The following is a 25,940-nucleotide window of genomic DNA, read 5'->3' as shown; positions in this document are numbered from 1 at the left end:
TAGGTCTGTGGGTCTGATACGGATGTCCATGTGTTGTTTTTTTTTAAGTAAAAATCTAAGTGTCAGTAATATGTATAGTATGATCTTATTTTTGTAGCACTTCCAAAGAATACACAAGTTTTTAGCCATAAAAATTTATATAATGAGCCAAAAAGGTATATAAGTATACACCTCAAACTTTTAACATTGAGGTATTGGAGGGGGACTAGAAGGTGGGTAGAACTATTTAATTCTTTAACATCTCTGTGTCCATTATGCCATTACAATAAATTTGTTTTATTATTGTAATTTTTTAGTTACCCATGTTTTTAAAAACAGCATCTTAACTTTTATAGGCTAAACACTTAATCTCATTATGTTTTGATATTCATAATTAAGCAGTGTAACAAATGATAAAATGACCTTTCCAAATACCCAACTGGGCATTATTCAAAGCTCATTTGTCAATTACATCATCTTTATGAAATACTTGTCTTTATTTATGTTCCAAGTCAAATGCTAAAATGATGTGCCATCTTTTATTAATAGCAAGTGTGTTATGACCCAAAAATAATTTAGAGCAAACCATACCCATCAAATCAAGAACACCATACAATGGATAATCTGCCCACTAGAACATAAAATATTTAATTACATCTGTAAAAATAACACTTTTAATAGTGTATCATAGAATGCAAGGAGATTGTTGAAAATAATCCCTAATATAAACTACTAAAAAATTTTCTGTTAAACAATGTAATTAGAAACCCATAATTCTACATAAACGCCCTACTGGCACTTCATATTCAAATTATACAATATTTAATTTTCTTTTTTTTTTTTTAAGATTTTATCCATTCATTTGAGACACAGAGATAGAGAGAGAGAGAGAGAGAGAGAGAACATGAGCAGGGAGAGAGGCAGAGGGAGAGGGAGAAGCAGGCTCCTCGCCGAGCCAGGAGCCCGATGTGGGGCTCGATCCCAGGACCCTGGAACCATGACCTGAGCCGAAGGCAGACGCTTAACCATCTGAGCCACCCAGGCGCCCTAATTTTCTTTTCTTATTCCCAGATTTGCTCTATTATTATGAGTAGTAACTTCCTAATATGCATAACTCGCGCTAAACCATGCACTACCATTGAGTTCTTCCTGTCCTTTTACCCTTTGTATCTGGTCACCTTGTTTTGTCATTTCGCTTTTAAATTTTTTCCTTGTTTTGTTCCTATTGTCAACAGTGTCCAGGTCTCTAAACTCTTGTAGGTCCTTCTCACCTTAGAATATTAGAATAATTAATGCAAAATTAAACAAAGTCTCCAAAATGGCTTCACCAACTTCAATCCCTGTCCCACCCCCCTTCATTCACATCCAAAAAATTCATTTTCAGGAGCATCCCTTTTATCTCAAGAAATTACCACCGATCCACATTGACCATAAGTCCAAGTCCTTCCCCACAGCCCACCACTAAACAAGGTTGTCATACCAGCACTACCAGCAAGCTATAAACTCTTTAAACACTAAGAACACTGTTGGGCAATGGGTTATGCCTTTTGTAAGTGCTCAACAAATGTTCATGGAGAGAAAAAAAATTAGGAAAAAGGATGGATAGAAAATTGGGAGAGAAAGGGAAGAAAGGAACACACTGAGGGACAAAAGGTTTGTAAGACCAGAAATTCAGGGTATGAATACTTCTAATTGTGATATACAATAGCAGCAATTCAAAGATGGAGAGATTGCTTTTGATTTTCCTGAAAGCAAGTAAAATACTCTGGTCTCTACATAGGTTAGAACTGATACTTAATGCTCTGTATTTGACCACATGAACAAATTTTATACTTCTCCAATAGCATGTAACTATTTTGAAAATGAGCATAAAATCAAATGAAGCTTATTCTGGATCGTCAGAATTTAAACCACTTGTTAAACGGCCAACAGGGCTCCCGGTTCAAAGAACTGTGTGTGCCCTAAAATAGTGATCATATCAGATATTATGAAATCTAACTTATTTCCTCAAGATTTAAACTTTTCTGGATTATATGTCCTATTATGCCATGCTATGGAGTTGTATTATTAATACTACTATGAACAATAATAAACCTAATAAGCACTTAAGGAGTAATTTACCATGTACCAGATACTGGTATACTTCATATAAGTTATCTCCTTTATTATTAATTCCGTAAGGTAGGTACTATTAGTATCCACATTTTATATGTGAAGAAAGTGGGGAACAGGAAAGTTAAAGTCAACTATCCAGGTAACAGGTAATAAAATAACTCTGGAACATTTTTTAAAATATTAGTATTCAATTACAAAGACTTATGAAAATCTATAGTCTCCATGATTTGTCAATTTTAGAAATTACCACCACCCTTATAGAATTATAGCACATAGCGGGCGCCTGGGTGGTTCAGTTGGTTAAGCGACTGCCTTCGGCTCAGGTCATGATCCTGGAGTCCCGGGATCGAGTCCCACATCGGGCTCCCTGCTCAGCGGGGGGTCTGCTTCTCCCTCTGACCCTCTTCCCTCTCGTGCTGTCTCTCATTCTCTCTCAAATAAATAAATAAAATCTTTAAAAAAAAAGAATTATAGCACATAGCTTATAAAGCATTTTATAAAGCTTTATTTCAAAGAGGTTCCCCAGTTAATTAGAACCCCACCTACTAGCAATAAATGTACAGAATATGGACTTGCCCGTGACCAGCCAAAACTTGAAACATAAAAGAATCATTACATCACTAGTCCTCATTGCATCCCTGAATCAGTTTCTATTATAGTGCACATTTTAAAACAGACATGTGACACAGGTTATACGCAATTGCAGTAGCCACCAAATAAATGGCATAACAAAGAAATGAATTCAGATTTCCTCAATATTACATGAGAATTCCAGATCACATGACTCTTCTAAAGGTCATATGTGGTAATACGTGTAGAATGTTAAGAATTTAGTAACCAGGGTCATAACAGAAAATGCTGTCTCCTACAGAACTAAAAGAAGAACTAGCTAGTCATATTCATAAATATATGGGGTCTAGTCCTTCTTGAATTACAGAATCAGAGCTGAGCCAAGATTTGAATATAAAGTCATTCAGCTCTACCGTGCATAGACTTGGGACAGATCCAGTACTGTCCTTTCACTCTAGAGGCCCTGAAAGAAAGAACACTGGAAACCCCCAAATTATGCCCGTTAATCCTACACCCAGCAAGAAATTCTAGTTCCATCTGCTATGTGGGCTGACATGACAAAGAGCACCCAAGTCAAGCATTAAATACCCTTTCTTCACCTACATTCTCAAGAAGCCACCCCATCAGTTCACTCCAAAGATGCAGAAGACAGGTTTCCCTAATAAGCTGAATCAAGAATCCTTACACAGATCAGGAGTTGAAAACAGGTACACATTCATTCATAAATTCAAAACCTTTAGGATTATCTTTCTTGGAAAGGGACATGCACTGGCGGTCTCTTTCGAGCTTTTGGCATCCCAACCTTTGCACTCGAAGAGTATAGAAAAACTGTGTAATCTTTTGTATTTTATGAAGTACTTTTTCCACAATTTCAAATCCTGTCCCTTATCAGAAATTCTAAGCAAAGTGAGACTAAGATAAATTAGACAACTGACACGAGTGTAAGAATTTAAAGAGACAACTATGCACATGCCAATTATGATACTCCAAACTCCTAATCTACGGCTTCTTGAAGGGGTTTGAAAATCTCAGGAGTTAAATTTATCTGAAAATAGTATCTGAAAATGCAAATAAATGTAACATTTCATTCTTTAAAGAAAAATCACTTATTCAGAATTCATGTTGAACATTGATCTCTAGTGTGTTTTTTTTTTTGCAAGTGTGGCTGAAGTTAGAATATAGCATAACACTAATAAAACTGACAATAGTACAGAATTCTACCTTATTAATCTTATCTTTCTACCTTCAGATGAGCCTTCAGGGCAATCCAATTCTAACCCATATCCACTTACCATGATTTTTTTTTTTTTTAAGGGAGAGAGAGGGTGCACAGGTTGGGGCAGGAAGGGGTAGAGGAAGAAGGGGAGAGAGAATCCCAAGCAGGCTCCACCCTCAACATGGAGCTCAATGCGGGGCTCAACCTCACGACCATGAGATCATGACCTGAGCTGAAATCCAAGAGTCAGACCCTTAACGGACTAAGCTGCCCAGCCAATCTACCACTTCTCATAATTTAACACAAAACCTTTTAACTGTTGTCCAAACTTTAGAGGAGTTGCTCCAGAACTACAAGATTTCCCACATTATTGGACAGTCTGCCTCGTGCTGTGGAATCATTCCAAAAATGCACTGAGGTCATTTTAAGTACTAACTATTCTAATACCTCCCAAAATGCAGTTAGATTAAAGTGGGCATTTGTAATTTATTAAAACCTCTATTTGCTCTATCACCATTCAAGTGTTGGTGTAATACTATTTTTCCACACTAGTACTAACTTGTTAAAAATATCAGCATGAGTATTTCCTATTAGTTTGTCTTGAATGTTTTTTTGGATAATAAAGTTATAACTCCCAAAAATCAAAAAGGTAATCTAACCTTCTACCTTAACTCATTCTTGTCAAATGCTAGTCTGGCCATTATAATTTATTCCTCCTAGATCTGTCATTCCTGAAATAACTTTTGACTGAAAGTAGAATTCTCATGTGAAATATTCTTCTAATCTTTGATATTTGCTTAAGGTTTTTTAAGAAGAAAACACTAATGGTATTTTTCAAAGTAATTTTAACAGTAAAAACTTAGGTCTAATGAAAGCCAGTCACTGACTATAAAATGTTAAAAATTAAAACTCTGAAATCATAATAGTACTTAATACCTGTATTATGGAATTAACTTATTCATAGTGCTTTTGTCAGCTTTTATTAAGTCCACTAATTTTGGTTTGAGATACATGAGAAAAAAAACTTAAGTCACTGATAAACTGAATTCTTATTTTCAAATAGGTATTTTATGGTACATCTCAGAATTTAATCAATCACTGCATTTTAAAAAGAATGTTTTTGTCAATCTTGACATCAGGATGTTAATCTAACATCTAGGTACAGTTATGTATATGCAAAGAAAGTTGTAGACTGCAGACTAACAGGTCACAATGAGGGAGTTTTATCCCTTCAGTTTTCTGGCTCTCTTCCAAGAAAGAAAAGCCCAAGAAAGCAGCCTTCTTGGGGGTAGGTCCAAAGGTCTGGATATTCTCCACATGAAACAGTGTATCTGTCGCCTGACCTGGCAATGGGCCCAACTCTTACTCCAGCAGTAATGATCTTCACAAACAGTAGAACACAGGCAGGTACCAGCCAAGAGCATGGACCATGCTTGCGCAGTTTCCCCTGGATTTGTACTCATTGTGAGAGCAGCCCAATCTCCCGTCTCCAGGTCTTTAAATATGGCAGCAATACTAAATCAGATTCTAATTGCAAATAATTAAAGTCTTTACTTCCTTTTCATGAGGAATTATCACATGGGTAAGCAGTAGAGAGCCAAAGATTAAAATGTACTTCACTAAGCATTTGCAATTAAACTGTGTTTGGTAGACCAAAGGAAAACTGTAAAACGAGCTATATGGTTGATTAGTAATCTAAAACTATAGATGGAAAAATTTACAGTTCTTGCTCTCCACAAGTCTATTGAGTTATTTTCACTTGTTTAGTCAGTAGATCTATAATATTAAGTGAGCAAAACAAAAATGATGACATTCTTATACGGCTCACATACCCATCATTTTAATCATTCCCTTCAATAGGCCATCTTCTTGCTTTCAACACAAGGGAAAAATTGCAAACCAAATTGATGCATGAACACACATACAAAAATTCTAAAGAAATTACCAAACCCAGTCTGGTAAAAACAAAGTGGACTTGCCATTTGAAAATCAATTATCTGAGGGCACCTGGGTGGCTGAGTCGGTTAAGTGTCTGACTCTTGGTTTCAGCTCAGGTCATGATCTCAGGGTCATGGGATTGAGCCTGTGTGGGGCTCCACACTCAGCATGGAGTCTGAGTTTCTCTCCCTCTCCATCTGCCTCTGCCCCTCCCCCTGCTCACGCACAATCTAAAAAATAAAAACCTTTAAAAAAAATCAATTATCTGAACAAAGGAGAAAAATACATGATCATCATGGTATATGTAGAGGAAAATAGTTTTGATAAAATTCAACATCCATTCATAATAAAAATTCTTAAGCTAGAAATGTAGGGGACTTCCACAGACATTGCACAGATTAGAAAATGTTGAAAGCTTTCCTTCTAAAGTTGGCGATGAGGCAAGGATTTTCATTGTTGCCATGTCTAGTCAACTTCATTCTAGAAATCCTAGCCAGTGCAATAAAAGAAATAAAAGGTAGAAAGATTGGAAAGAAATAGCTGTCTAATCCGAAGGGCTACGTGCACCCCGATGTTTATAGCAGCAATGTCCACAATAGCCAAACTGTGGAAAGAGCCAAGATGTCCATCGACAGATGAATGGATAAAGAAGATGTGGTATATATATACAATGAAATATTATGCAGCCATCAAAAGGAATGAGAGCTTGCCATTTGCAACGATGTGGATGGAACTGGAGGGTATCATGTTGAGTGAAATAAGTCAAACAGAGAAAGACATGTATCATATGATCTCACTGATATGAGGAAGTCTTAATCGCAGGAAACAAACTGAGTGTTGTTGGAGTGGGGGGTGGGGTGGGAGGGATGGGGTGACTGGGTGATGGACACTGGGGAGGGTGTGTGCTCTGGTAAGCGCTGTGAATGGTGCAAGACTGTTGAATCTCAGATCTGTACCTCTGAAACAAATAATGCATTATATGTTAAGAAAAAAAAAAAAGAAGAAGAAGAAGAAGAAGAAGGTAGCGGGAGGGGAAGAATGAAGCGGGGGAAATCGGAGGGGCAGACGAACCATGAGAGACGATAGACTCTGAAAAACAAACTGAGGGTTCTAGAGGGGAGGGGGGTGGGAGGATGGGTTAGCCTGGTGGTGGGTATTGAGGAGGGCACATTCTGCATGGAGCACTGGGTGTTGTGCACAAACAATGAATCATGGAACACTTCATCTAAAACTAATGATGTAATGTATGGGGATTAACATAAGAATAAAATTTAAAATATATATATATAAGAGAAAAAAAATAAAATAAAATAAAAAGGAAAAAAAAATAGCGGTCTACATGATTGTTCATGTACAAATCCAAAAGCATCAACAGATAAGCTATCAGAATATATGATCAAGGTTGAATATTAAAAACAAAAATTGCCTGCATTTTTATGTAGAAAAAAATGAAATTTTAAAAATCATACCACTTAAAAAATCTCACCCAATACTCAGTAACAAAAAGATACACAACACCTCTATAAAGATGTATAAACTATTATGTGGGAAATAGAGGATATACCATATTGATGGGTTACAAGACACACTATAAAGATACCACTTCACCAAACTGATCTCTTGATCAATAAAATCTAATTTTTTTTTCCTTTTGCAGAAACCAACAACCTGATTCTAAAATTTATATGTAAATGCAAAGGGTAAATAACCAAGACAATCTTGACCAAGTCAAGGGCTTCTTCCACCACATTTCAGAACTTAGAATTTGTTTGTTTTAAATATAGTATGGTAGTAGCACATTGAATAGACCAACAGAAGTCCAAAATAAATCTACATATAGGGACACATTTCTGAACAAAAGTGATACATTTTTAAAGTTCCTATGAAGTATTTGTTAACTTTAACAAAATGAATTTTTATTTACTATTGCTTTTCATAGTTTTTTTTTTTTTAAGTGCACTATTTTGGGATTTTGACAAAAATAATTTAAAATTGACAGATTGAGCTCTTATTTTCAGATAGGTTATTTATTGCTATAGCCCAAAGTTTAAACATAGGACTTTTTTAAAGAAAGTTTTCACAACAGGATTAGTTCCCAACAAAAGCAGTCTAAAAATAATTCATCTAAGTCTCTTCACAATACTTAAGTTTAATTCATGCCAAGAATATTGAACCCATTTCAAATAGCACATTTGAGGTCACCAATCATCCTACTCTGCAAAATTCAATAATAGTTTCCAAATCTTCATATTCTTTGAATTCCTACCAGTTAGCCAATTAATCTGTCCTACCTTTTTTGAGAAGTCTTCACATGGCTTTGGGGCACACATTCCTGTCTTCTTACTATCTTCCTGGCCTCTTCTCTTAAATTTTCCTAGTTTAATCCTCGCCTCCCCAAGTGCTAAACATTGGCATGCCCCACAGTTCAGTTCTTAGACTTTCTCTTCTGTATTCTAGTCTATTCCCTATGCGAATTCATACAGCCTTAGAATATAAGAGGATACTCTAATTCCTGTTATTTCAAGTCCAGACCCCCTTACCAAACTTCCAACTTATCTATTGCCTACTTGACTTGTCTCACTCTGGACATCTAACTAGCAGCTCAGACCCAAAATATAAAACAAAAACAAAAAAACAAAAACACTCCTGATATTCCTTCTAAACCTGTAGTTCCCACAGCCTTCCCCATTCTCAGTAAAACTCTATCCTTCCATTTGCTCAGGCAAAAATTAAAAAACTACTTAGAATAATCTGACCACTCTTAAGTCTCAACACTCACCTTCACCCCCAGTTGTCAGCTTGACCATCAAAACATATACTGCATGTGGCTACTTCTAACTTTATGGCTACATCTAAATCCAAGACCTCATCTTTGCTCGGCATGATTACTGCAGTATCCTCCTAACCCTCCTTGCTCTTCCCTTGTTCTGCTGGTCTTTTCTCCATTTAACAATTTGTGTGATCCCTTTAAAATGTAGGCTGATCAGTGTCCCTCTTCTGTTCAAAATCCTTCCAATATCAGAGCCAAAATCCTTACTGTGATTTACAATGTCCTATGTGTTGGGGTGGATTCACCATGAACGAAAAGCAGCTTAAACTTCTGGCCTCTCACTTACAAAATCCCTTTCCAAGGCCTTGAAAAGAATCCTAGAGATTTTACACTCATAATTTTTCTTAAAGCACCCCCCCATCTGTTTAGTCTTCAGGCCCCACAACCTGGATCCACCCATTAACTACTCAATCTAGCCTCCCACTACCACTGTGACTTCATCTCCTACACCTCCCCTCCCTCCCTCCCCATACTTGTACAGGCTGGTTACGGGACATGTTAAACAGGCCCCAGCACCTTTGTAGCTTCAGTGAAAGAGGTACTCAATAAATATTTTACAAATGAAGGAACAAATGAATAAACAAATCCATGTTGGGGCAAGGTTGAGGCCTCAGCCTCCAGAGTTATTAATGTAGAACAAGAAGAAGCTCCCCTTAGCAGCCTTTTTTTCACTTATACACGTGGAACAGGGAAAACCTGAACATGTCTGACCACTGAGCTCCTCCTGCTTTCCTTCTCCCTCTCCCAGCCCACCAGGAGGTGCGAGAAAAAGGGCAGACTACTGACCCTACACCATCGATTTTCTTCCCAGCTGAATGCTATGAACTGAGGCTTCCAGGACTAGTAGAGGATACACTAAGGAGAATTCAGAAATTCCTATTTGCTGTTGCAAAATCAGATTTTGAAAATCATAACCTGAATATTACCCTTGGCCTTCCAATTGAGGAATGTGTGTCCCAAAAAGCCAGTGGATAATCCCAATTTGCTAAAATATATACAGAATTACTGGATACAGCAGTAGAAAAGTGAGTTAACCTAAAACCCGAGAAACAGTTTCACACTAAGAATGTTACTGGTCCTGTATGTTAGTTACTAATAGCTCAGTCCTGTATCCATTCCACCTCTCAGCACAAGTAAAGTTTAGCTATTAATCTATTGATGTCAAGAATATCCTTCATTCTGTACTTCCATGTTTTGGGCATCTCCTTTTGTAGTGCTCAAAGTACCTCAGTTTTCCCAATACTAATCACAATTCTTCACCTGTTGGTGCACATTCTCGTTTTCTCTACCCAGCATCTATTCCTCTAACAGTCCCCAGTTTCAATTTGGATACCTGCACCCCCACTCAGCCTATGATTCCAGTTGCATCGTCTTGACCCCACAAGCAGGGCCGGTTGGGCTGATTACAGCTCTGCTACCAATAACAGCAAATAGTCCAGGCCATGTCAGGTCAGGGGAGAAAACAAAACAAAACAAAACAACAATCAGACCCTATACCAGGACCTTAGTTTGAACTACTGGGGTAAAGAACTCCCAATACTCACTGGATTAGTGTTGGTTAAAGCCCAAATCCCTTAACAAAGCTTAGAGATACCTTCACTGGCTTGCCCCTCCTTACATCTCCAGCATCACATCATCTTGCCATCCCCTGGTATCCCACAATTTACTACTTTTAGTTCCCTAAGTGGTTCAAGCACCGTCTCCTCTCCAGGCATTTGCAATGCTGTTGCTTCCATCTGGAATACTTTTTGCCCTCCCTTTCTTCTGACCAATTCCGTGCTCAGCTTTTGGGCCTCAGGTAAGGAGTAATTCTTTCAAGTTAGCCTTCTCTGACTTCCCCATCTGATCTACATCTTCGTATGAGGCCCCAAATCATCTTCTGAATGAACCTTGTCTTACATACCTGACTGAGCAGAAAGGTTATTTTGATACTAACAAGTCCTTTTCTGTCTGTGCAGCAGTTATTACATACATAATGCAGTATTAGTTGCTGCGAAGAACGTAAAAAAAAATGGAATAAAATTCCACCTTTTACCTTCAGGAACAAACAAAATCTTCAAATAGGTGGGACAGCAGAGGTATATAACAAATTTAAGAACAATGCAAGACAGTGTTAATTACATGCAGAACAATATAGCCCCTAAATTGTGAGCTAGTCCATAGCTCGGGATTCCAGAGACCACATTTTTTTTTTTTTGAGATTTTATTTATTTATTTGACAGAGAAAGACACAGCGAGAGAGGGAACACAAACGGGGAGTGGGAGAGGGAGAAGCAGACTCCCTGCCGAGCAGGGAGCCCGATGCGGGACTCGATCCCGGGACTCCAGGATCATGACCTGAGCCGAAGGCAGTCGCTTAACCAACTGAGCCACCCAGGCGCCCCCAGAGACCACATTCTTAATCTTACAAAATTGTAAGCACGTACATTAGCCACAAAAAAATAATTAAGATGCTAATTATAAAACAATTTAATAGCAATTTTCAACAAAGCAAGAGTCTAAGAATGTACAATTAGTGAAAGACCTAAAAATGAATGACTAATCATATTTTTAATCATATTTTTATTTGTATAAATGAAGAACATCTTAAGTATTTAAATCAACTCCTATTTAGAGTAAAGCAGGGTTTTTTTGGTTTTTGTTTTTTTTATAAATTTGAGATGGTATGGAAGGAAAAGATTAAGAAAAATTGCATAAAGACTAACTGATGAAATATGAAACAAGCCAAAGGACATACAAGGTGGTAGATCATTGAAGAATAAGCACTGCTAGGAGGGTAAATGGAAATGTATCCAATCCCAGCAGTGGAGGCTTACATTGCTGTCAAGTGAAAACTCACAGGAACTTTACCAAGTTGCAAAGGGACTAGAAACCTTACCTAGGAATTTCAAAAACAGGAAGTGCACCAACTTAAAGCAAAGATGGAAAAAAATTTTTTTTTTAAGATTTTATTTATTTGACAGAGAGAGACACAGCGAGAGAGGGAATGCAAGCAGGGGGAGTGGGAGAGGGAGAAGCAGGCTCCCCGCAGAGCAGGGAGCCCGATGCGGGACTCGATCCCAGGACCCCGGGACCATGACCTGAGCCGAAGGCAGTCGCTCAACCAACTGAGCCACCCAGGCGCCCAAAGATGGAAAAATTCTTAATGGAGGTAGAACAGAATAAAAGCAGAGTATACTTCAAAGGGTTCATAGTCTCAGTCCCTCCTCAGCAGATTTGATAATTACATGAACCAGAATAAGGTGACAGGAGTAAAAAAAACTAAAAACTAAAAATTAAAACTAGCAGCAAATGAGAAGCTCTTATTTTACAAACCATGGAAGGGAATAAAATTGTAACTGATTTAAAGTACTAGGACACAATTATATTCAAGGCATTGGCAGATCTTACTCTCCAGTTAAGGGTTATGATTAGGATAGCTTCTCTTATACCTTAAGATTCAGAATCCTCTCTTATTCATTTCCAAGCTAGCACAGAGAAATCACCAAGGAGAAAAAAACCTTGCTTTCAAAACTGACAATGAATTTCTACCCAATTTTTCCAGTTTAATGATATCGTATAAATAATCCTTGTATAAAGAAAAGATTTAGAAAAACTTTATTCTTAAGAGTGGACAGGTAGTTCTTCCTAGAAAGAACTGTTGTTACTGCACCTAAAATGTAAGGGATTCAAGTTACTTTCCATGTTCGGTATTCAAAAACTGAACCTGGAACCTGACTCTGGTTCCTAGCATATGGATTCCCTTCCCCATTTACCCATTTCACATAATTCACCCTGATGTGGGAATTAACCGCATCATTAGAAACACTAGATAATATAAGATTTCAGGCAAAATAGAATTTCAAAGCTCTGGGACACTGTCACAGATTTAACACAAAATAAGCATCACATATGGCAGATCAGTTCTTCTCTTTGGAATACACTACTACATGTAAATTTCGTTACAAGGCAAAGTAGGCGACTGGCAAAGTCAGTCCACTGGTAAGAACCCTGTGTGCGTGGAACAACAGTCACACCACTACTAGGCTTTCCCCCTCAGACAGCACATCTGTTAAGAACGATCGTAGCTCAGAGTTACTTTGAGGATCAGTAAGAGGACCAAGAAGAGCACTTTTCTAATCCGCATTAGGCAGCCGTACTGCAGTGGATTCACAATCTCAAAATCTTAATGTGTCAAATTTCACAATTTAGGATTTCTCTTTGGGGACAAAATTTAACTTGAGAACCTTACTAGTAAGACTGAAGAATAACTACTTAAGAAAATATTCTGAAGTGTACAAACGTTAACAAAGCAAAAGGGAGATCTGAATGCCTGAGGCAGATAATTTGTTACCCAAATACACTTCTCTAGATAATAGGACTTTTTCAAAAAGTAACACTAAGTTTCCATTAGAGCAGGTGTTTGGATTCAGATAAATCTGGACCTCCCCACCACCACCAAAAAAAAAGGCTGCTTTGGTGGGGATGGGTACAGATGGAGAAGGAGGTGGAGGAGAGAGGTGTGGCTTCAAGATTTAGATGTTGGATCCGAGTGCCACTGAGACACCCAACAAAACATGAGCAGCAGGGCGCCTGGGTGGCTCAGTCGGTTGAGCGACTGCCTTCGGCTCAGGTCATGATCCTGGAGTCCCGGGATCGAGTCCCGCATCGGACTCCCTGCTCAGCGGGGAGTCTGCTTCTCCCTCTGACCCTCCCCTCTCTCATGTGCTCTCTCTCATTCTCTCTCAAATAAATAAATAAAATCTTTAAAAAAATAAAAATAAAATAAAAATAATAAATTTTAAAAAAAAGAATATATAGGGGCGCCTGGGTGGCTCAGTTGGTTAAGCGACTGCCTTCGGCTCAGGTCATGATCCTGGAGTCCCGGGATCGAGTCCCGCATCGGGCTCCCTGCTCGGTGGGGGGTCTGCTTCTCCCTCTGACCCTCGTGATCTCTCTATCCCAGTCTCTCTCTCAAATAAATAATTAAAATCTTTAAAAAAAAAAGATTTATTTATTTGACAGAGAGACACAGCGAGAGAGGGAACACAAGCGGGGGAGTGGGAGAGGGAGAAGCAGGCTCCTGGCCGAGCAGGGAGCCCGATGCGGGGCTCGATCCCGGGACCATGACCTGAGCTGAAGGCGGACGCTTAACGACTGAGCCACCCAGGCGCCCCTCTCAAATAAATTTTTTTTTTATAAAGGCATTTTAGGGGCACCTGGGTGACTCAGTTTGTCAAGCATCCACCTTCAGCTCAGGTCATGATCCCAGGGCCCTGGGATCGAGCCCCACATCGGGCTCTCTGCTCGGCAGGAAGTCTGCTTCTCCCTCCGACCCTCCCCCCTCTCATGTGCTCTCTCTCATTCTCTCTCTCAAATAAATAAATAAAATCTTTAAAAAAAAAAAAAAACATGAGCAGCAGACACCTGTAGGCCTGAGATTTATTCTTAACAAGGTGGAGTTAACATTTAAAGGGTGTATCCTTTAATTAGGGAAGTAGAAAAAAAAACATGCAGACTATTAAAAATGGTCTAAAGCAGTGGCCACAAAAAGCACTTATTAAAGAAGGCACGTACTGAATGGAGCATTGGGTGTTATACGCAAACAATGAATCATGGAACACTACATCATATGGTGACTAACGTAATAAAATTAAATAAAAAAAAAAATACTTAACTTAGAAGATGGGAGAGCAGTAACCAGCAGGGACAGAAATGGGAAGAATGCTAAGAAAGAAGCCAAGGTGGAAGCAAATTAGGTCACAGAAGCCAAAGGTACAGGACAATTACATTAAGAGTTGATCAATAGGGGCGCCTGGATGGCTGAGTCAGTTGAGCGTCCGACTCTTGATTTCGGCACAGGTCATGATCTCAGGGTTATGAGACGGAGTCCCGCATCAGGCTCCATGATCAGTGGGAAATCTGCTTTGAGAGTCTCTCCCTCCCCCTACTTGGGTACTCTCTCAAATAAATCTTAAAAAAAAAAAAAAAAAAAAAAAGTCATCAATAGTGAGAATTATTCCCTAAAAATGGTGAGATTATTACTTTTGGCAAGTAGGTCATAAGTGATCTTTGAGAGTAGTTTTAGTAAAGGGTGGGCAGAAGAGTGAGTTCTCTGTAGTTATTTATGTATTTAAAAGCTTGAGCTGACTCTTAAAAACACCATTAACAAATTAATTAGCTCAAAATATTGGCCATGGTCAGAGACCTTGGAAAGTTAAGATTCTGTAAACAGGTGGCTAACCAGCCAAATGCAGCTGTGTTTCTTCCCCACCCCCCACACAAAGATCTTAGATTTTCAAATTATAAAATACAAAAGATCTGGTAATACTGGTCTCACATTCCCTGTGCACCTTTTGCCGGAAACATGCCCCTATGTCCTGATGACACCTCGCTTTACTCTTGTCCTATAACTGCCTGGTCCCTATAGCCGTGAGATACTGAAGTTGGAAACGTGGAAACCTGATCTTCACTGAAACATTAGCCATTTACTACCTACTCTAGGTTAGGACCCAGAAAGGTAAGGTCTCAAAGCCAGAAGAACTCTTTCCTGGACTCCCAGCTTCCTACATCAACTGTGGCCCCTGCTGACACTAAAGACATCCATATTCCCCCAAACTGATACAGATTATTTCCCATTTAAAGATTTAATCGGCATGTAAATGAAATTTACGGAATTCTCACACGTTCACAGGAATATTATCCATACGGATTACACACAGAACAAGCTTTACCATCTCAAAGCTGAGGAAAAAAGCTTTAAGGAAATTATCTTCAATTTACCCTTTTATGTGCACTGTACTTGACATTCGCATCCTTTGTCGACAATATAGCTGTTTTGATTCAGTCCCTTGGCCTTCGGTCTCTTCTCGTTCAAATCCAAAATCATCTTTAAAAAGTAAAGCTGCCAATTGAGTGATACCTTAAAAGATCACAGGATGTCTCGGCTTTAAAACTGTCTCCTTGATGCTTATGGGACAGCCTACAAAATCCTACAATCCCTCCAGATGTGCATCTGTGGACCCTCAGAGCCCCATGTCCCCTACTTCCCATGCTCTTCTCCACACACGCCAGGACTCCGAGCATACCGATACTATTCCCCTCTACTCTATAGACCCGTTCTAACATTTACAGATTAAATAATTTCTGATTTGACCTTCAACCACAGGACCAGACCGTGCAATGCTTACGTCTACCAGCACACTCATCTTCACAGGCACACTAAAATCATTAAAAATCCTCCAACTACAAACCCCAATATCGGTCTTACTTTCTGCCAAACGGAGGCCCTCCCCACTGAACAACTTCCCACCACTGGAGTAAAAAAACCTTTTGCCTAATGCTTTCCCCACACGCCTTTCTGCCTCCTGACCAACCCAGATGCTTCCTCACGTGGCTTGTCATGGGGCATGTCCCCTTCGCTTGCAAATTTTAAGTAAATGCTTTCAAAGGCAGTTATCTCCATGTCTGTCACTTTACCATACTTGATCAAAACAAATCCTGGGTACTTTTCAATGCAAGTCCCCCTCTATGACCACCCTTTTTATTTTGCTTAGAAAATGCTTAGAAAGCCTTCCTGATAGAGATTAAGTGGTTTAAATATCACCTCCTTGGTAAAAACCCAGAGCAGTTGTTCTCAGCCCCTTGAGCTGCATACAATATTGCTCCTAACACAGGGCTGCCTTGGTTGTTTTGTGATTTCTGTTCTTGTGTTCTTTTATGCCCACTGGGCTTTGAGAACCTGAATGAAGAGAATCACTCAAGTCTTACCCAGTACAATCCTTTGCACATATTAGGGACTCAAAGACTAAGAAAGAATAAATTTAGAAAAAACTAGGAAAAGCACAGAAACTTTAAAGCTGGCCAACATCATCTAAAACCCATTGAAGGACATTTCATTTTCACTCATGTCAAGTCCTGTTTAATAGAACAAATGTTTTAAGCTCCTAACTCCATGACACGGAGATGAGAGGGACAGAGTGGCAGTGGTGAAAGGGAGCAGGGCTTACTGGGTCTGAGAAACACAGTTTCTCTGTGTTTCTTTCTGCTCTGCCTTGGAGGACAAGCAATAGAACTACACTTAAAATCCAGAAGATTTTTCATTCCTGTCAACCTTTTCAGAGCTTCTGCATTCTGAGGTCTTAGTTTTGTTACGGTAGATGGTGGTAGTGTTGTGGGGGGTGCAGCGGTTGTTTGCTCACCTTGTGGGTTTTCTGTGTGTTTTGCCATTTCTACTCAATTTTACTTAGACTATGTCTGAGGTCTACCTGGGAGCCTGGTATCCACAATTACTAGGTTTGGCTACCAAATATAATTTGTATGGCCTCAAGGCACATGGTGAAATCTGATGCTGAAAACAACCTAATTCACCAAGGCTGAAACTGCTATGAATTGCAACATTTTAGGGTCATAATGAATTAAGACGATCAACAGACGTATGGAAAAAATGACTTTTCCTTTTCCACTTAACCTTTTTGGTTCATATGCTAAATCTTTAAGCCAACCTATTGGAAGAGGTTCTCATGAATGTTCAGCTACAGAATATAAGATCCTGCAAGTATTTCTGAATAGTGTGTGAATTGGGGAAGAAAAAGCCTTTGACAACATTTTACTAATTACATTCACAACTCTCCATTTTCACGAACAAAATGATGATTAGCAGCTAATTATTTAGGCCATTAATTGATTGCTTTGTGATTAAAGATATGTATGTTAATTATACTTTAAAATGGAGGTACTTTAAGAATTGAAAAGAATGGATACTGCCTTCAATGTTTTAGTAATTAAATGTTGTGGAAAAGTACATTGTGGTTAAAAAACAATTCCATAGCTTTCTATTTTTTATACTAAATCTTTAGTATAAAAAATGTTTTAAAAGACTCTGGCTTTTCTTGTACCATTCTCTTTCTGATAATGAACACTAAGTGTGAATGCAAAACCCTGCATATCATTATGTGAAACATTTATGCATTCAGAGTGTCTACTTGGTGGTTTTCTCAAGAAGCTAAACAATTCATTAAACAAGCTGCTCCTGAATGGTAGATCAGAACAAGCATAAGCTGCCTTCTGTAGAATTCTATTGTGAAGCTGTACCCATTTGTGTTTTCTTTGAAGCCATAAAAATGAAACCCTTATGCTCATATTAAAAGCATAAGAAAGGCATCTATTATGTCAATAGATTTAAAACACGGCCTTAGACACAGTGAGAACCACTCCAAAATGGCACTCTTATAATAGCAAAGGTTAAGAAGTGCATTCCCAGAGAAAACCTTCAAAGGCCTACATATCATTATATCCCAAAACAGACAGCATTGCAGTGTTTGGAACTATAGTTTATGGACACCTATAATCTCAAATAAATCCTTTCTAATCCCACTCCTTTGTCTAGATTTTGTACTTTGATGATAACTGCAGGTGCCTTTCTCCATTCTTCAGAGAATGACAAGGGTATGAAGATTCATGTACATATATGGACACAACTCTTACTAGGACTTCAATGCACAAATATTTTACTACCAACAGATTTATACTTTATAGATACCTAGGATTCCTACCTTCTAATCCATTATAAATCTTTAGTCTGAATTTTGTAGGAAAAAAATCAAAAATATACGTCATGCTGGTGGAAGTATAAAGTCAAAAACCATTTTACATAACAATGTGGAATTCTCTACCTATGTGTATACTTGGGAGAACCTCAAACACAGCAGATGGGGACAAGATAATTCACAGCAGCATTGTTTATAATAATGACAAACTGCAAGTAGCCCAAAAGTTGGTCAATAGGAAAATGGATAGATGAACTGTAATGTACTCAATACTGCATAGCAATGAAGAATGAACTTCCGCACACACCAACATAAACCTCAAAAACCATGCTGAGCAAGAGTGAGACAACTATAAAAGGGTTTCTTTTACACAAAGTTGAAAGGGTACAAAATTGAGCAACGGGTTATTGTTACTTAGCTTGCTCAATTATCTAAACTTTTGCTAAGAAAAAGCATACTAGTGTGACTAACCGATTGAAGTAAGAAGTTTATGATTATTTGCTACAAATCCCATAGCGAATACTTTTTTGGATCTGAATTTAGTTTACAAAATTGCCCACAGCCACTAATTTCTAATGGGTCCTTATGGGCCAAGAAAATTTGTTTAAAATATCATACTTCCATATTTAAGGAAGATATGTCAATTATAACCTAGAGAAATACTTAAATAGTATAATTTTACCCAAAAAGTTTTACTTCATAGTTTACCTGAAACTTCACAAGGCTTGTGAGATTGCAGAAAATAGTTGCTCTTTAATTCCTGTCTGTATATAAGATGTGGCTTGTTATGATCATCTTCATGTTCGCTCCCATCTGCCTTCATTACAGGTTCTAAGAAATATTCACCATCATGCGCTTTAAATGTTCCCATCTGAAAACAAAGAAAATAATTAACTTGGCCACTAAGGGAAAGCATGCAATGCCACAGGTTAAAGTGAGCACACACAGAAGCAGGACCTCCAGAAGTCTGTTCACTAAGTGTCATCCACTGACTAGAACATTTCCTTTCCGTGGTTCCCTTCATGCTCTTATGTACGGAGTCATGCAGACTGGGCAGTGTTCTCACAGGCAGAGTTGAGATGACAGGCATTCCAGGTATAAACAATGGCTTAGGTAACAACATCAAACATTCTAATAATGAGAAAGCCTGTTTGGCTTGGTCCATATAAGGCAGTGAGTGAGAGACAAGACTTAAGGTGGTCTGGGGTCAGATAAGAGCTCTTAAAGGTGATGCTAGCAATTTAGAATTTGTAAGCAGTGCGGAGTTTTCACGAAGACCTACCTTCTGAATTCCAGAATCCACTATCTAACTTGCCTTTCAACATCTCCACTTACATAACTAGTAGCATTCTCAACCTGAGCATGCCCAAAGCCAAACTCTTGATTTTCAGCCCAAACCTGCCCTTTCTCCAATGGTCCCTATGTCACTAAATGGCAACAGTATTATTCCAATGGTTCAGGCCAGAAGTTCTTAGAGAAATCAAGGATGGGCTCTTGTGCCCATACTAACATCCCACATTCAATTCGTCTGCAAATCCTGATGGTTCAACCTTCAAGGCATAACTGAAATCCAACCACTTCTGAAAATTTTTACTACCACATCCATGATCTAACCTCACATTCTGTTTCCTCTATAAACCAACAACCCCTAGTCTAGTCTCTATGGATGAATCACAGTAATTTCTCAAGTCTAGATCATGTCACTCAAACAAACATGACTAAGTCATTCAGTAAAATCCAAAGTCCTTACCATAGTCTACAATGTCCCTCCAAACACACAGGTGACCAACAATTGTGACTTCTCCCACTTCCACCTTAGCTCATTCTAGAGCTCCGGGTGCCTCTGATATTCCTCACATATGACAAGAAAATGCTTACCTCAGGACCTTTGCACTTAAACTTCTGCCTCAAGCACTCCCCCCCACTGGTTTCTGCTCGACATTCATCACCCCACCTCCTAGATCTATCCTTTTTACCCAGTTTCATTATTCTTCAAAGCAATTATCACTACCTCATTTTTGTCTGATACTACTCACTAAAATCAGGTTCCATAAGAGTAGAGCTTTTGCCTATACATATTGTGTGTTATAGATGGTGGCCAAAAAAAAAAAAAATACTAGCAGTTCTAAGATAAAGGCTGGAACCTTGAATAGAGGTAAAAGAACTGGATTTATAGTGATAGCAATGGTATGACAGTTGGAAGAGAAAGATTACAAGATGCCAATGCCTGAGGAAAGCAAAAAAATAGACCGTGAGGGAGAATTTATGATAGAGATAATTTTCTGGTAAAATAGGATTTATCAAAAGGACTCCAGAAATGTTAAAACTGCAAACAGACCCAATTCAAAGACCACTGACCATGTCTATTTACATAAAGTATGGTACAGCCATACAGTGGAATATCCTGTGGTTACAAAGAATAAACATTCCATGTAGTGTACAAAAAGACCTCCAGTTATTTCTTGGATACTCTTCTAGCGGCCTATGCTCTAGCATATCTAATTCTACCAGTTCCTGTTTTCCAACTATAACTACAAATCACTTATTTTCAATATATAACAAAATTCCACCTCCCTGTAGCTTCCCAGAAAAAATAATTTCAAGTATGCTTATAAGTAACAAAGACACTGTTTTTGAAACCTGAGTAAATGAACCCATGGAAAAATTGCTTTCCGCCTTTTTAAAAAAGCATACTGAAGAAGGGAAATGTGATTGTATCTTGGTAAAAGATACCAATAGACATGAGGTGGCTTATTACATATCTAAATGCATCTACAAAACTACTTTGAATACAAAACTACTTTTCCCAAGCTATAGTGAAGATCTACCTTGGAAATTTTTATACTCTTTTTGGATTAAGATCTAATTTCTATATGTCTATCCTAACGTTCCAATAAGGCTGCACAGGGGTCAAACTTGAATTCCCACATGGACGTGAGAACAGCTCTATCCAGAGTCTATCAGAACCTCCTTTTACGTTGTGCTAGAATATGGCCTTTATAAGTCAAAGGCTTTTCTTCAACAAGAACCTTATGTTTTAGAATACTTCAAGAATAATCAGTCTTCAAAGTGACTGCTCTGTGTTTATACATGAGGAACTTCTGTTACTTCTATCATCTTTTCTATAATCCACCCTGTTGCAGAGGACTTTCTGTTCAAGTAAAAGTATTAGAGCTTTGCCTAAAGGCTCTTAAGGATTCATTTTTTTTTTCAACTTGGAAAGGAACCTGGTAAGAAATTGGAGGACTTAAAACAGGTGGTTCATAGAATTATATTTGGATCATGCCATATTTTTAGCAACCTGCCTATCTGCAGAGGGCCACTGCAATTTGATTCGTGAGAAATGCCAATCAAATTCCAGACACTTTCTTTTAAGGACTATTAAAAGCAGCAAAACTAGTTTTCACTTGGGCAAGGGTTTCCCAGTTATTGGAGCAATGATCTATTTGCCAAGCTGTACTGAAAGGCAGTAAGTGATTATATATACAACTGGTTCCAATTTATTTTCATGGGTCAAAATTTTTATGTTTAGAGTATTTTTATATATGTAATTGTTTTTCCAAAATGTTACTTCATATTGTGGCATTTATACATACTTTTTTCCAAATACATGGCAAACACATGTACTATAGCCACAACCAATAATGTACTCAGATTTCATTAAAGAGTAAAAACAAGTAGAATATATAAATCGTTTGGATGCTTTTCCCAAATTGTTTACAGTTATCACATTAGTATTGGCAACTACAGAACATTCAAAAATAATGTCTGATTGAGTATGGCAATTAGAGCCTCCACTGAGAATTTTAGTAACAAATTGCTCTCAATTAATAAAATTAGATTTTAATTTCAGGGTTGGATCACCAGCAATTAAGTTTTTCAGTCTTCATGGTGGTAGTTATTCATAAGTCATATAATGAGAATCAGTTTAATGCTATTTATAATAGGAGCCTGAATAGGAGTCCTGTGTTTGCACTTACAGAAACTTGGACAAGTCACTTCATATCGGACTCTCAATTCCATGACTTGTAGAGCAAAACAGAAATAAATCTACCTAATTTCCCGAGAAAGGCAAGGTGTTAAAATGTCAATTATTTTGAAATGGGATGAAAAATTCTTCACTAAAAACACAGATGTTACGGGCGCCTGGGTGGCTCAGTTGGTTAAGAGACTGCCTTCGGCTCAGGTCATGATCCTGGAGTCCTGGGATCGAGTCCCGCATTGGGCTCCCTGCTCAGCAGGGAGTCTGCTTCTCCCTCTGACCCTCCTCCCTCTCATGCTCTCTGTCTCTCATTCTCTCTGTCTCAAATAAATAAATAAAATCTTTAAAAAAAAAAAAAAAACACAGATGTTACAGCCACCCTTTTTCCCCTAGGCAGACTGTAACTGTTATGTAATGAAAGATCATGAAGATGAACTCAGATTCATTTTTACTTTGGGATCCTCCATTCGATGCATAAGGTTTTTTCTCCCAAACAGTTCATTATAACACCACTGATGAAGCCTAGGAAATAGCGTATTATACATAAGCACGCATTGAATGAATCAACAATATGAAGAAAATCTAGTTGGTTCCACAATGCTGAAGTAGTAAATTCTAAGGTTTACCAAGAAGAGGAGTCTTTCTTTCCTCTAGCAGCATTCCTTATTCCCCTTTCCATGGGAGAACTCCAGATCTCCAGTATAAAAGTGAGAAGGGGCAATAAAGAAAAAATGCACTACCTATACTTCCCCCCAAAAAGAGAATACTCTCACCAATCCTTGCTCATAAGCGTCAAGAAAAGGACTCTGAACTCATCATCCACCTAAGCCTTAGGTAGCCAAGGGAGTCCGATGCAAGTAGTGTCCCAGCAACATCAATAACAAGGAATAAATTCTGTAATAGTTTTCTTTCTTGTAGGCACACAGGTGTTTTTGAAGTTATAGGAACTCACTAAAAGTGGAAAGAATGGTCAACATTCTTGGGGATCTAGGGAGTGGTTCTCAGGACAGTCTCTCCTGACTTCTTACTGAAATATCTGGATACATAAAACCTAAAATTATAACAATTAAGAACTTGTAAGAAATTATTCAGAACTGTTTTGTAGGTGTATAATGGAAATTTTTTTTTTTTAAGATTTTATTTATTTCACAGAGAGAGACACAGTGAGAGAGGGAACACAAGCAGGGGGAGTGGGAGAGGGAGAAGTAGGCTTCCCACTGAGCAGGGAGCCCGATTTGGGGCTCGATCCCAGGACCCTGGGATCATGACCTGAGCCGAAGGCAGACGCTTAATGACTGAGCCACCCAGGCGCCCCAATGGGAATATCTTCATGATCGATTGTTGAAATATTATGTCAAGTTTACTTGAAAATATGTAAAATCTAGAAGGACACATGCCATACACCTGCCAGACCATGTCATATTTATAGCCTGTTTTTTTCTAGTTTCTTATGATTTACAATTAACATATGTACTTTTCAATTATTTAGGCAAATATTCATTTTCTTATCTCCCACTGTATTTTTCCCTAAAGTTTACCGTATACTGTGGTTTTGTTCTACTTTAGTACAGCTGGACTTCTACTGAGCTTATTGGTGAGGTGAGAATACGATACTTTGCTTTTCAGTAGGAGATATTCTTAACATTCAGTTTTAACATAAATGCCTTTTAGACTTTGGCAACTGTCGCAGAAAACTAACTTGAAGCAATTACCAAAACTTGATCTGCCATCAGAAGTCAACTAAATTTTTGAGGTATTAAGTTGTCAAAGAAGCCATGGCCTAGACTAAAGAAGCCTTGACTGCTTTAGTTGTAACATAATCCATAGACCCTCAATTACCTCAGCATTCCTGAAAACTGTCCCCACTCCCACCACCTGACAGCATCCTCCCGGAAGCTTAGATGTGGCCATGGAGACCCTCGCAGAGAGCAGAACCAGAGGCCTTGGTGACTGGATTTCCCAGAAAGAGGAATCAAGGAAGGGAATCAAAGGACTCTCTTGCCATAGTAGATCTCCACAGCCCCTCTGCAGAAGAAGTCCAAGATTGCTATAAATCAGTTACTAATAGGTGCCTCTTCTTTCCACAGGAAGTTTAAGATTAGGGTTGCAGTCATGCTGTATATAGGGCTGGGGATAAAGACAGTGCCTCTATGAGGTTGTCTCCTTGTAGACAAGATGACTGTGATGTGTAGGAAGAGAACAAATGGACATTTGATGAATAAAAGGACAGCCTGTGGTAAAGACTGGTGGTGATCAACAGTATCTATTCTCTCTTGCTCCTGGTCCTATTACTTGCCCCTCATTTTCTAGCCCTTTGCATCTGAGTAGAGCCAGGCATCAGTAGAATGTAAACAGAAGTAGTGTGTCACTTTTGGACTAAGGTAGACAAGAGCCAATATGGCTTCATGCTATTACTGTGGTAATAAAGCATTCATGTAGCTCATGAATATTTGAATGTTCTTATAATGACATTATTGTACCACCGGTATCTAACAGTGGTTAATATATAATAAATGCTTTCTAAGTATTTGTTGAAAAAAGAATCTTTCTTCCCCTGAATAGTATGAATTGAATAGCTTAAGTATATTTTATAGAAAACAGGAAGTATGAGCAAAACAATAAAGACTCAGGTAACAAGGTACGATATAACCCCATATGAATGATACCACTTAGATACCTAAGACTTAACCTATGCACAGTTTTTTAATGTATGTCCAAGTATTTCAACTAAAATTCCTAAAATAATTTTCTTGCATTGCATGACTGATGTAAAGAACTAGCCTAATTACTTAGCACATTAAAAGCTGCTTTAGCTCATTCATCCATCTATGTTATCAAGCATTTTTATGTTCTGTATTGGGTGTTACAATCATTTCTGCAGTTAAAATCTAAAGTAGAAGTGTGAACAACCAAAATTCAATATATGGTGTATAAGCAGTCGTCCAGTAGTGGAACAAAGGCAGGTCTGGTCAGCTCTGTCTAGAGAAGATCAGGGAAAAGGAAAGGCTTAAAATTGATCTGAAGGATTAAGAGTTTAAGAGAAAGGATATTCTAGACAAAGTAAATATAAACTCAAGGTATCGTGAATAATATATAAACCTATTCTGGAACCAAACACATGTTTCTAGAACTAGCTCTTACTTGCCACCTGTTCTGTCATTATCTTTCTTGGTTAATGGTCACAGGATCATTCTGTCATTTAAGTAAGCCAAAAATCATTTTGATCTCCTTTTAGGGTCCAAAATTCTAATGTGTCTTCTGCAAGGCTGTTCAACTCCAGCACTGACATTTAGAGTTATTTGTGTAGGAGACTGTTCTATGCAGTGGGGGAAGTTTAGCAACATCCCTGTCCTCTAGCCAGTAGATGCTAGGAGCACCCACTATACACACCCCCAATTGTAACTGCCCAAATGGTCTCCAAAGCATCACCAAGAATCCCAAGGGACAAAACTGCCCCCAGTTGAGAACCTCTGGTCTACAGTAGCATACCTTCCAGAGGCACCCACTCTTCCCCTTCGCTGATACAACTATTTTATTTCAAGGGGCTCCTCTTCCCTACGCATGGTACACTAAAAGAGTGGTGCTTTCAGTGACTCTCTGCCTCCCCCATACCCTTCACAGTACTGCATTAGGGGAGGCCCCTCCTACCACATGAAACCAACCCACCATCCCAGCTCCAGCCTCACTCTTTCACAGTGAGTCCAAGCCTTAATGTGAGGTCTGCCTCACCCTCCCTTCCCAATCCACCCGCTTTTCCAGCTGCGCAGGGCCATAAGCAACCCT

At 38.5% G+C, this 25,940-nt stretch overlaps 1 protein-coding gene across 1 annotated transcript in view; it reads right to left on the bottom strand.

The window, feature by feature from the left end:
- The window catches only part of ADAMTS20 (ADAM metallopeptidase with thrombospondin type 1 motif 20), a 171,018-nt gene that overhangs the window by 137,848 nt on the left and 7,230 nt on the right, over nt 1-25,940 (bottom strand). The window contains exon 3 of the mRNA XM_045873599.3: nt 18,884-19,046. Within this exon, the coding sequence (XP_045729555.1) occupies nt 18,884-19,046 (163 nt within the window). The remainder of the gene's footprint in view (nt 1-18,883; nt 19,047-25,940) is intronic.

Source organism: Mirounga angustirostris, unplaced genomic scaffold (assembly GCF_029215605.1).
Source record: "Mirounga angustirostris isolate CCGP_5_RB_7025 unplaced genomic scaffold, mMirAng1.0.hap1 SCAF_5, whole genome shotgun sequence".
Classification (NCBI taxonomy): Eukaryota; Metazoa; Chordata; class Mammalia; order Carnivora; family Phocidae; genus Mirounga; species Mirounga angustirostris.
This window is presented reverse-complemented; position numbering and strand designations above follow the sequence as displayed.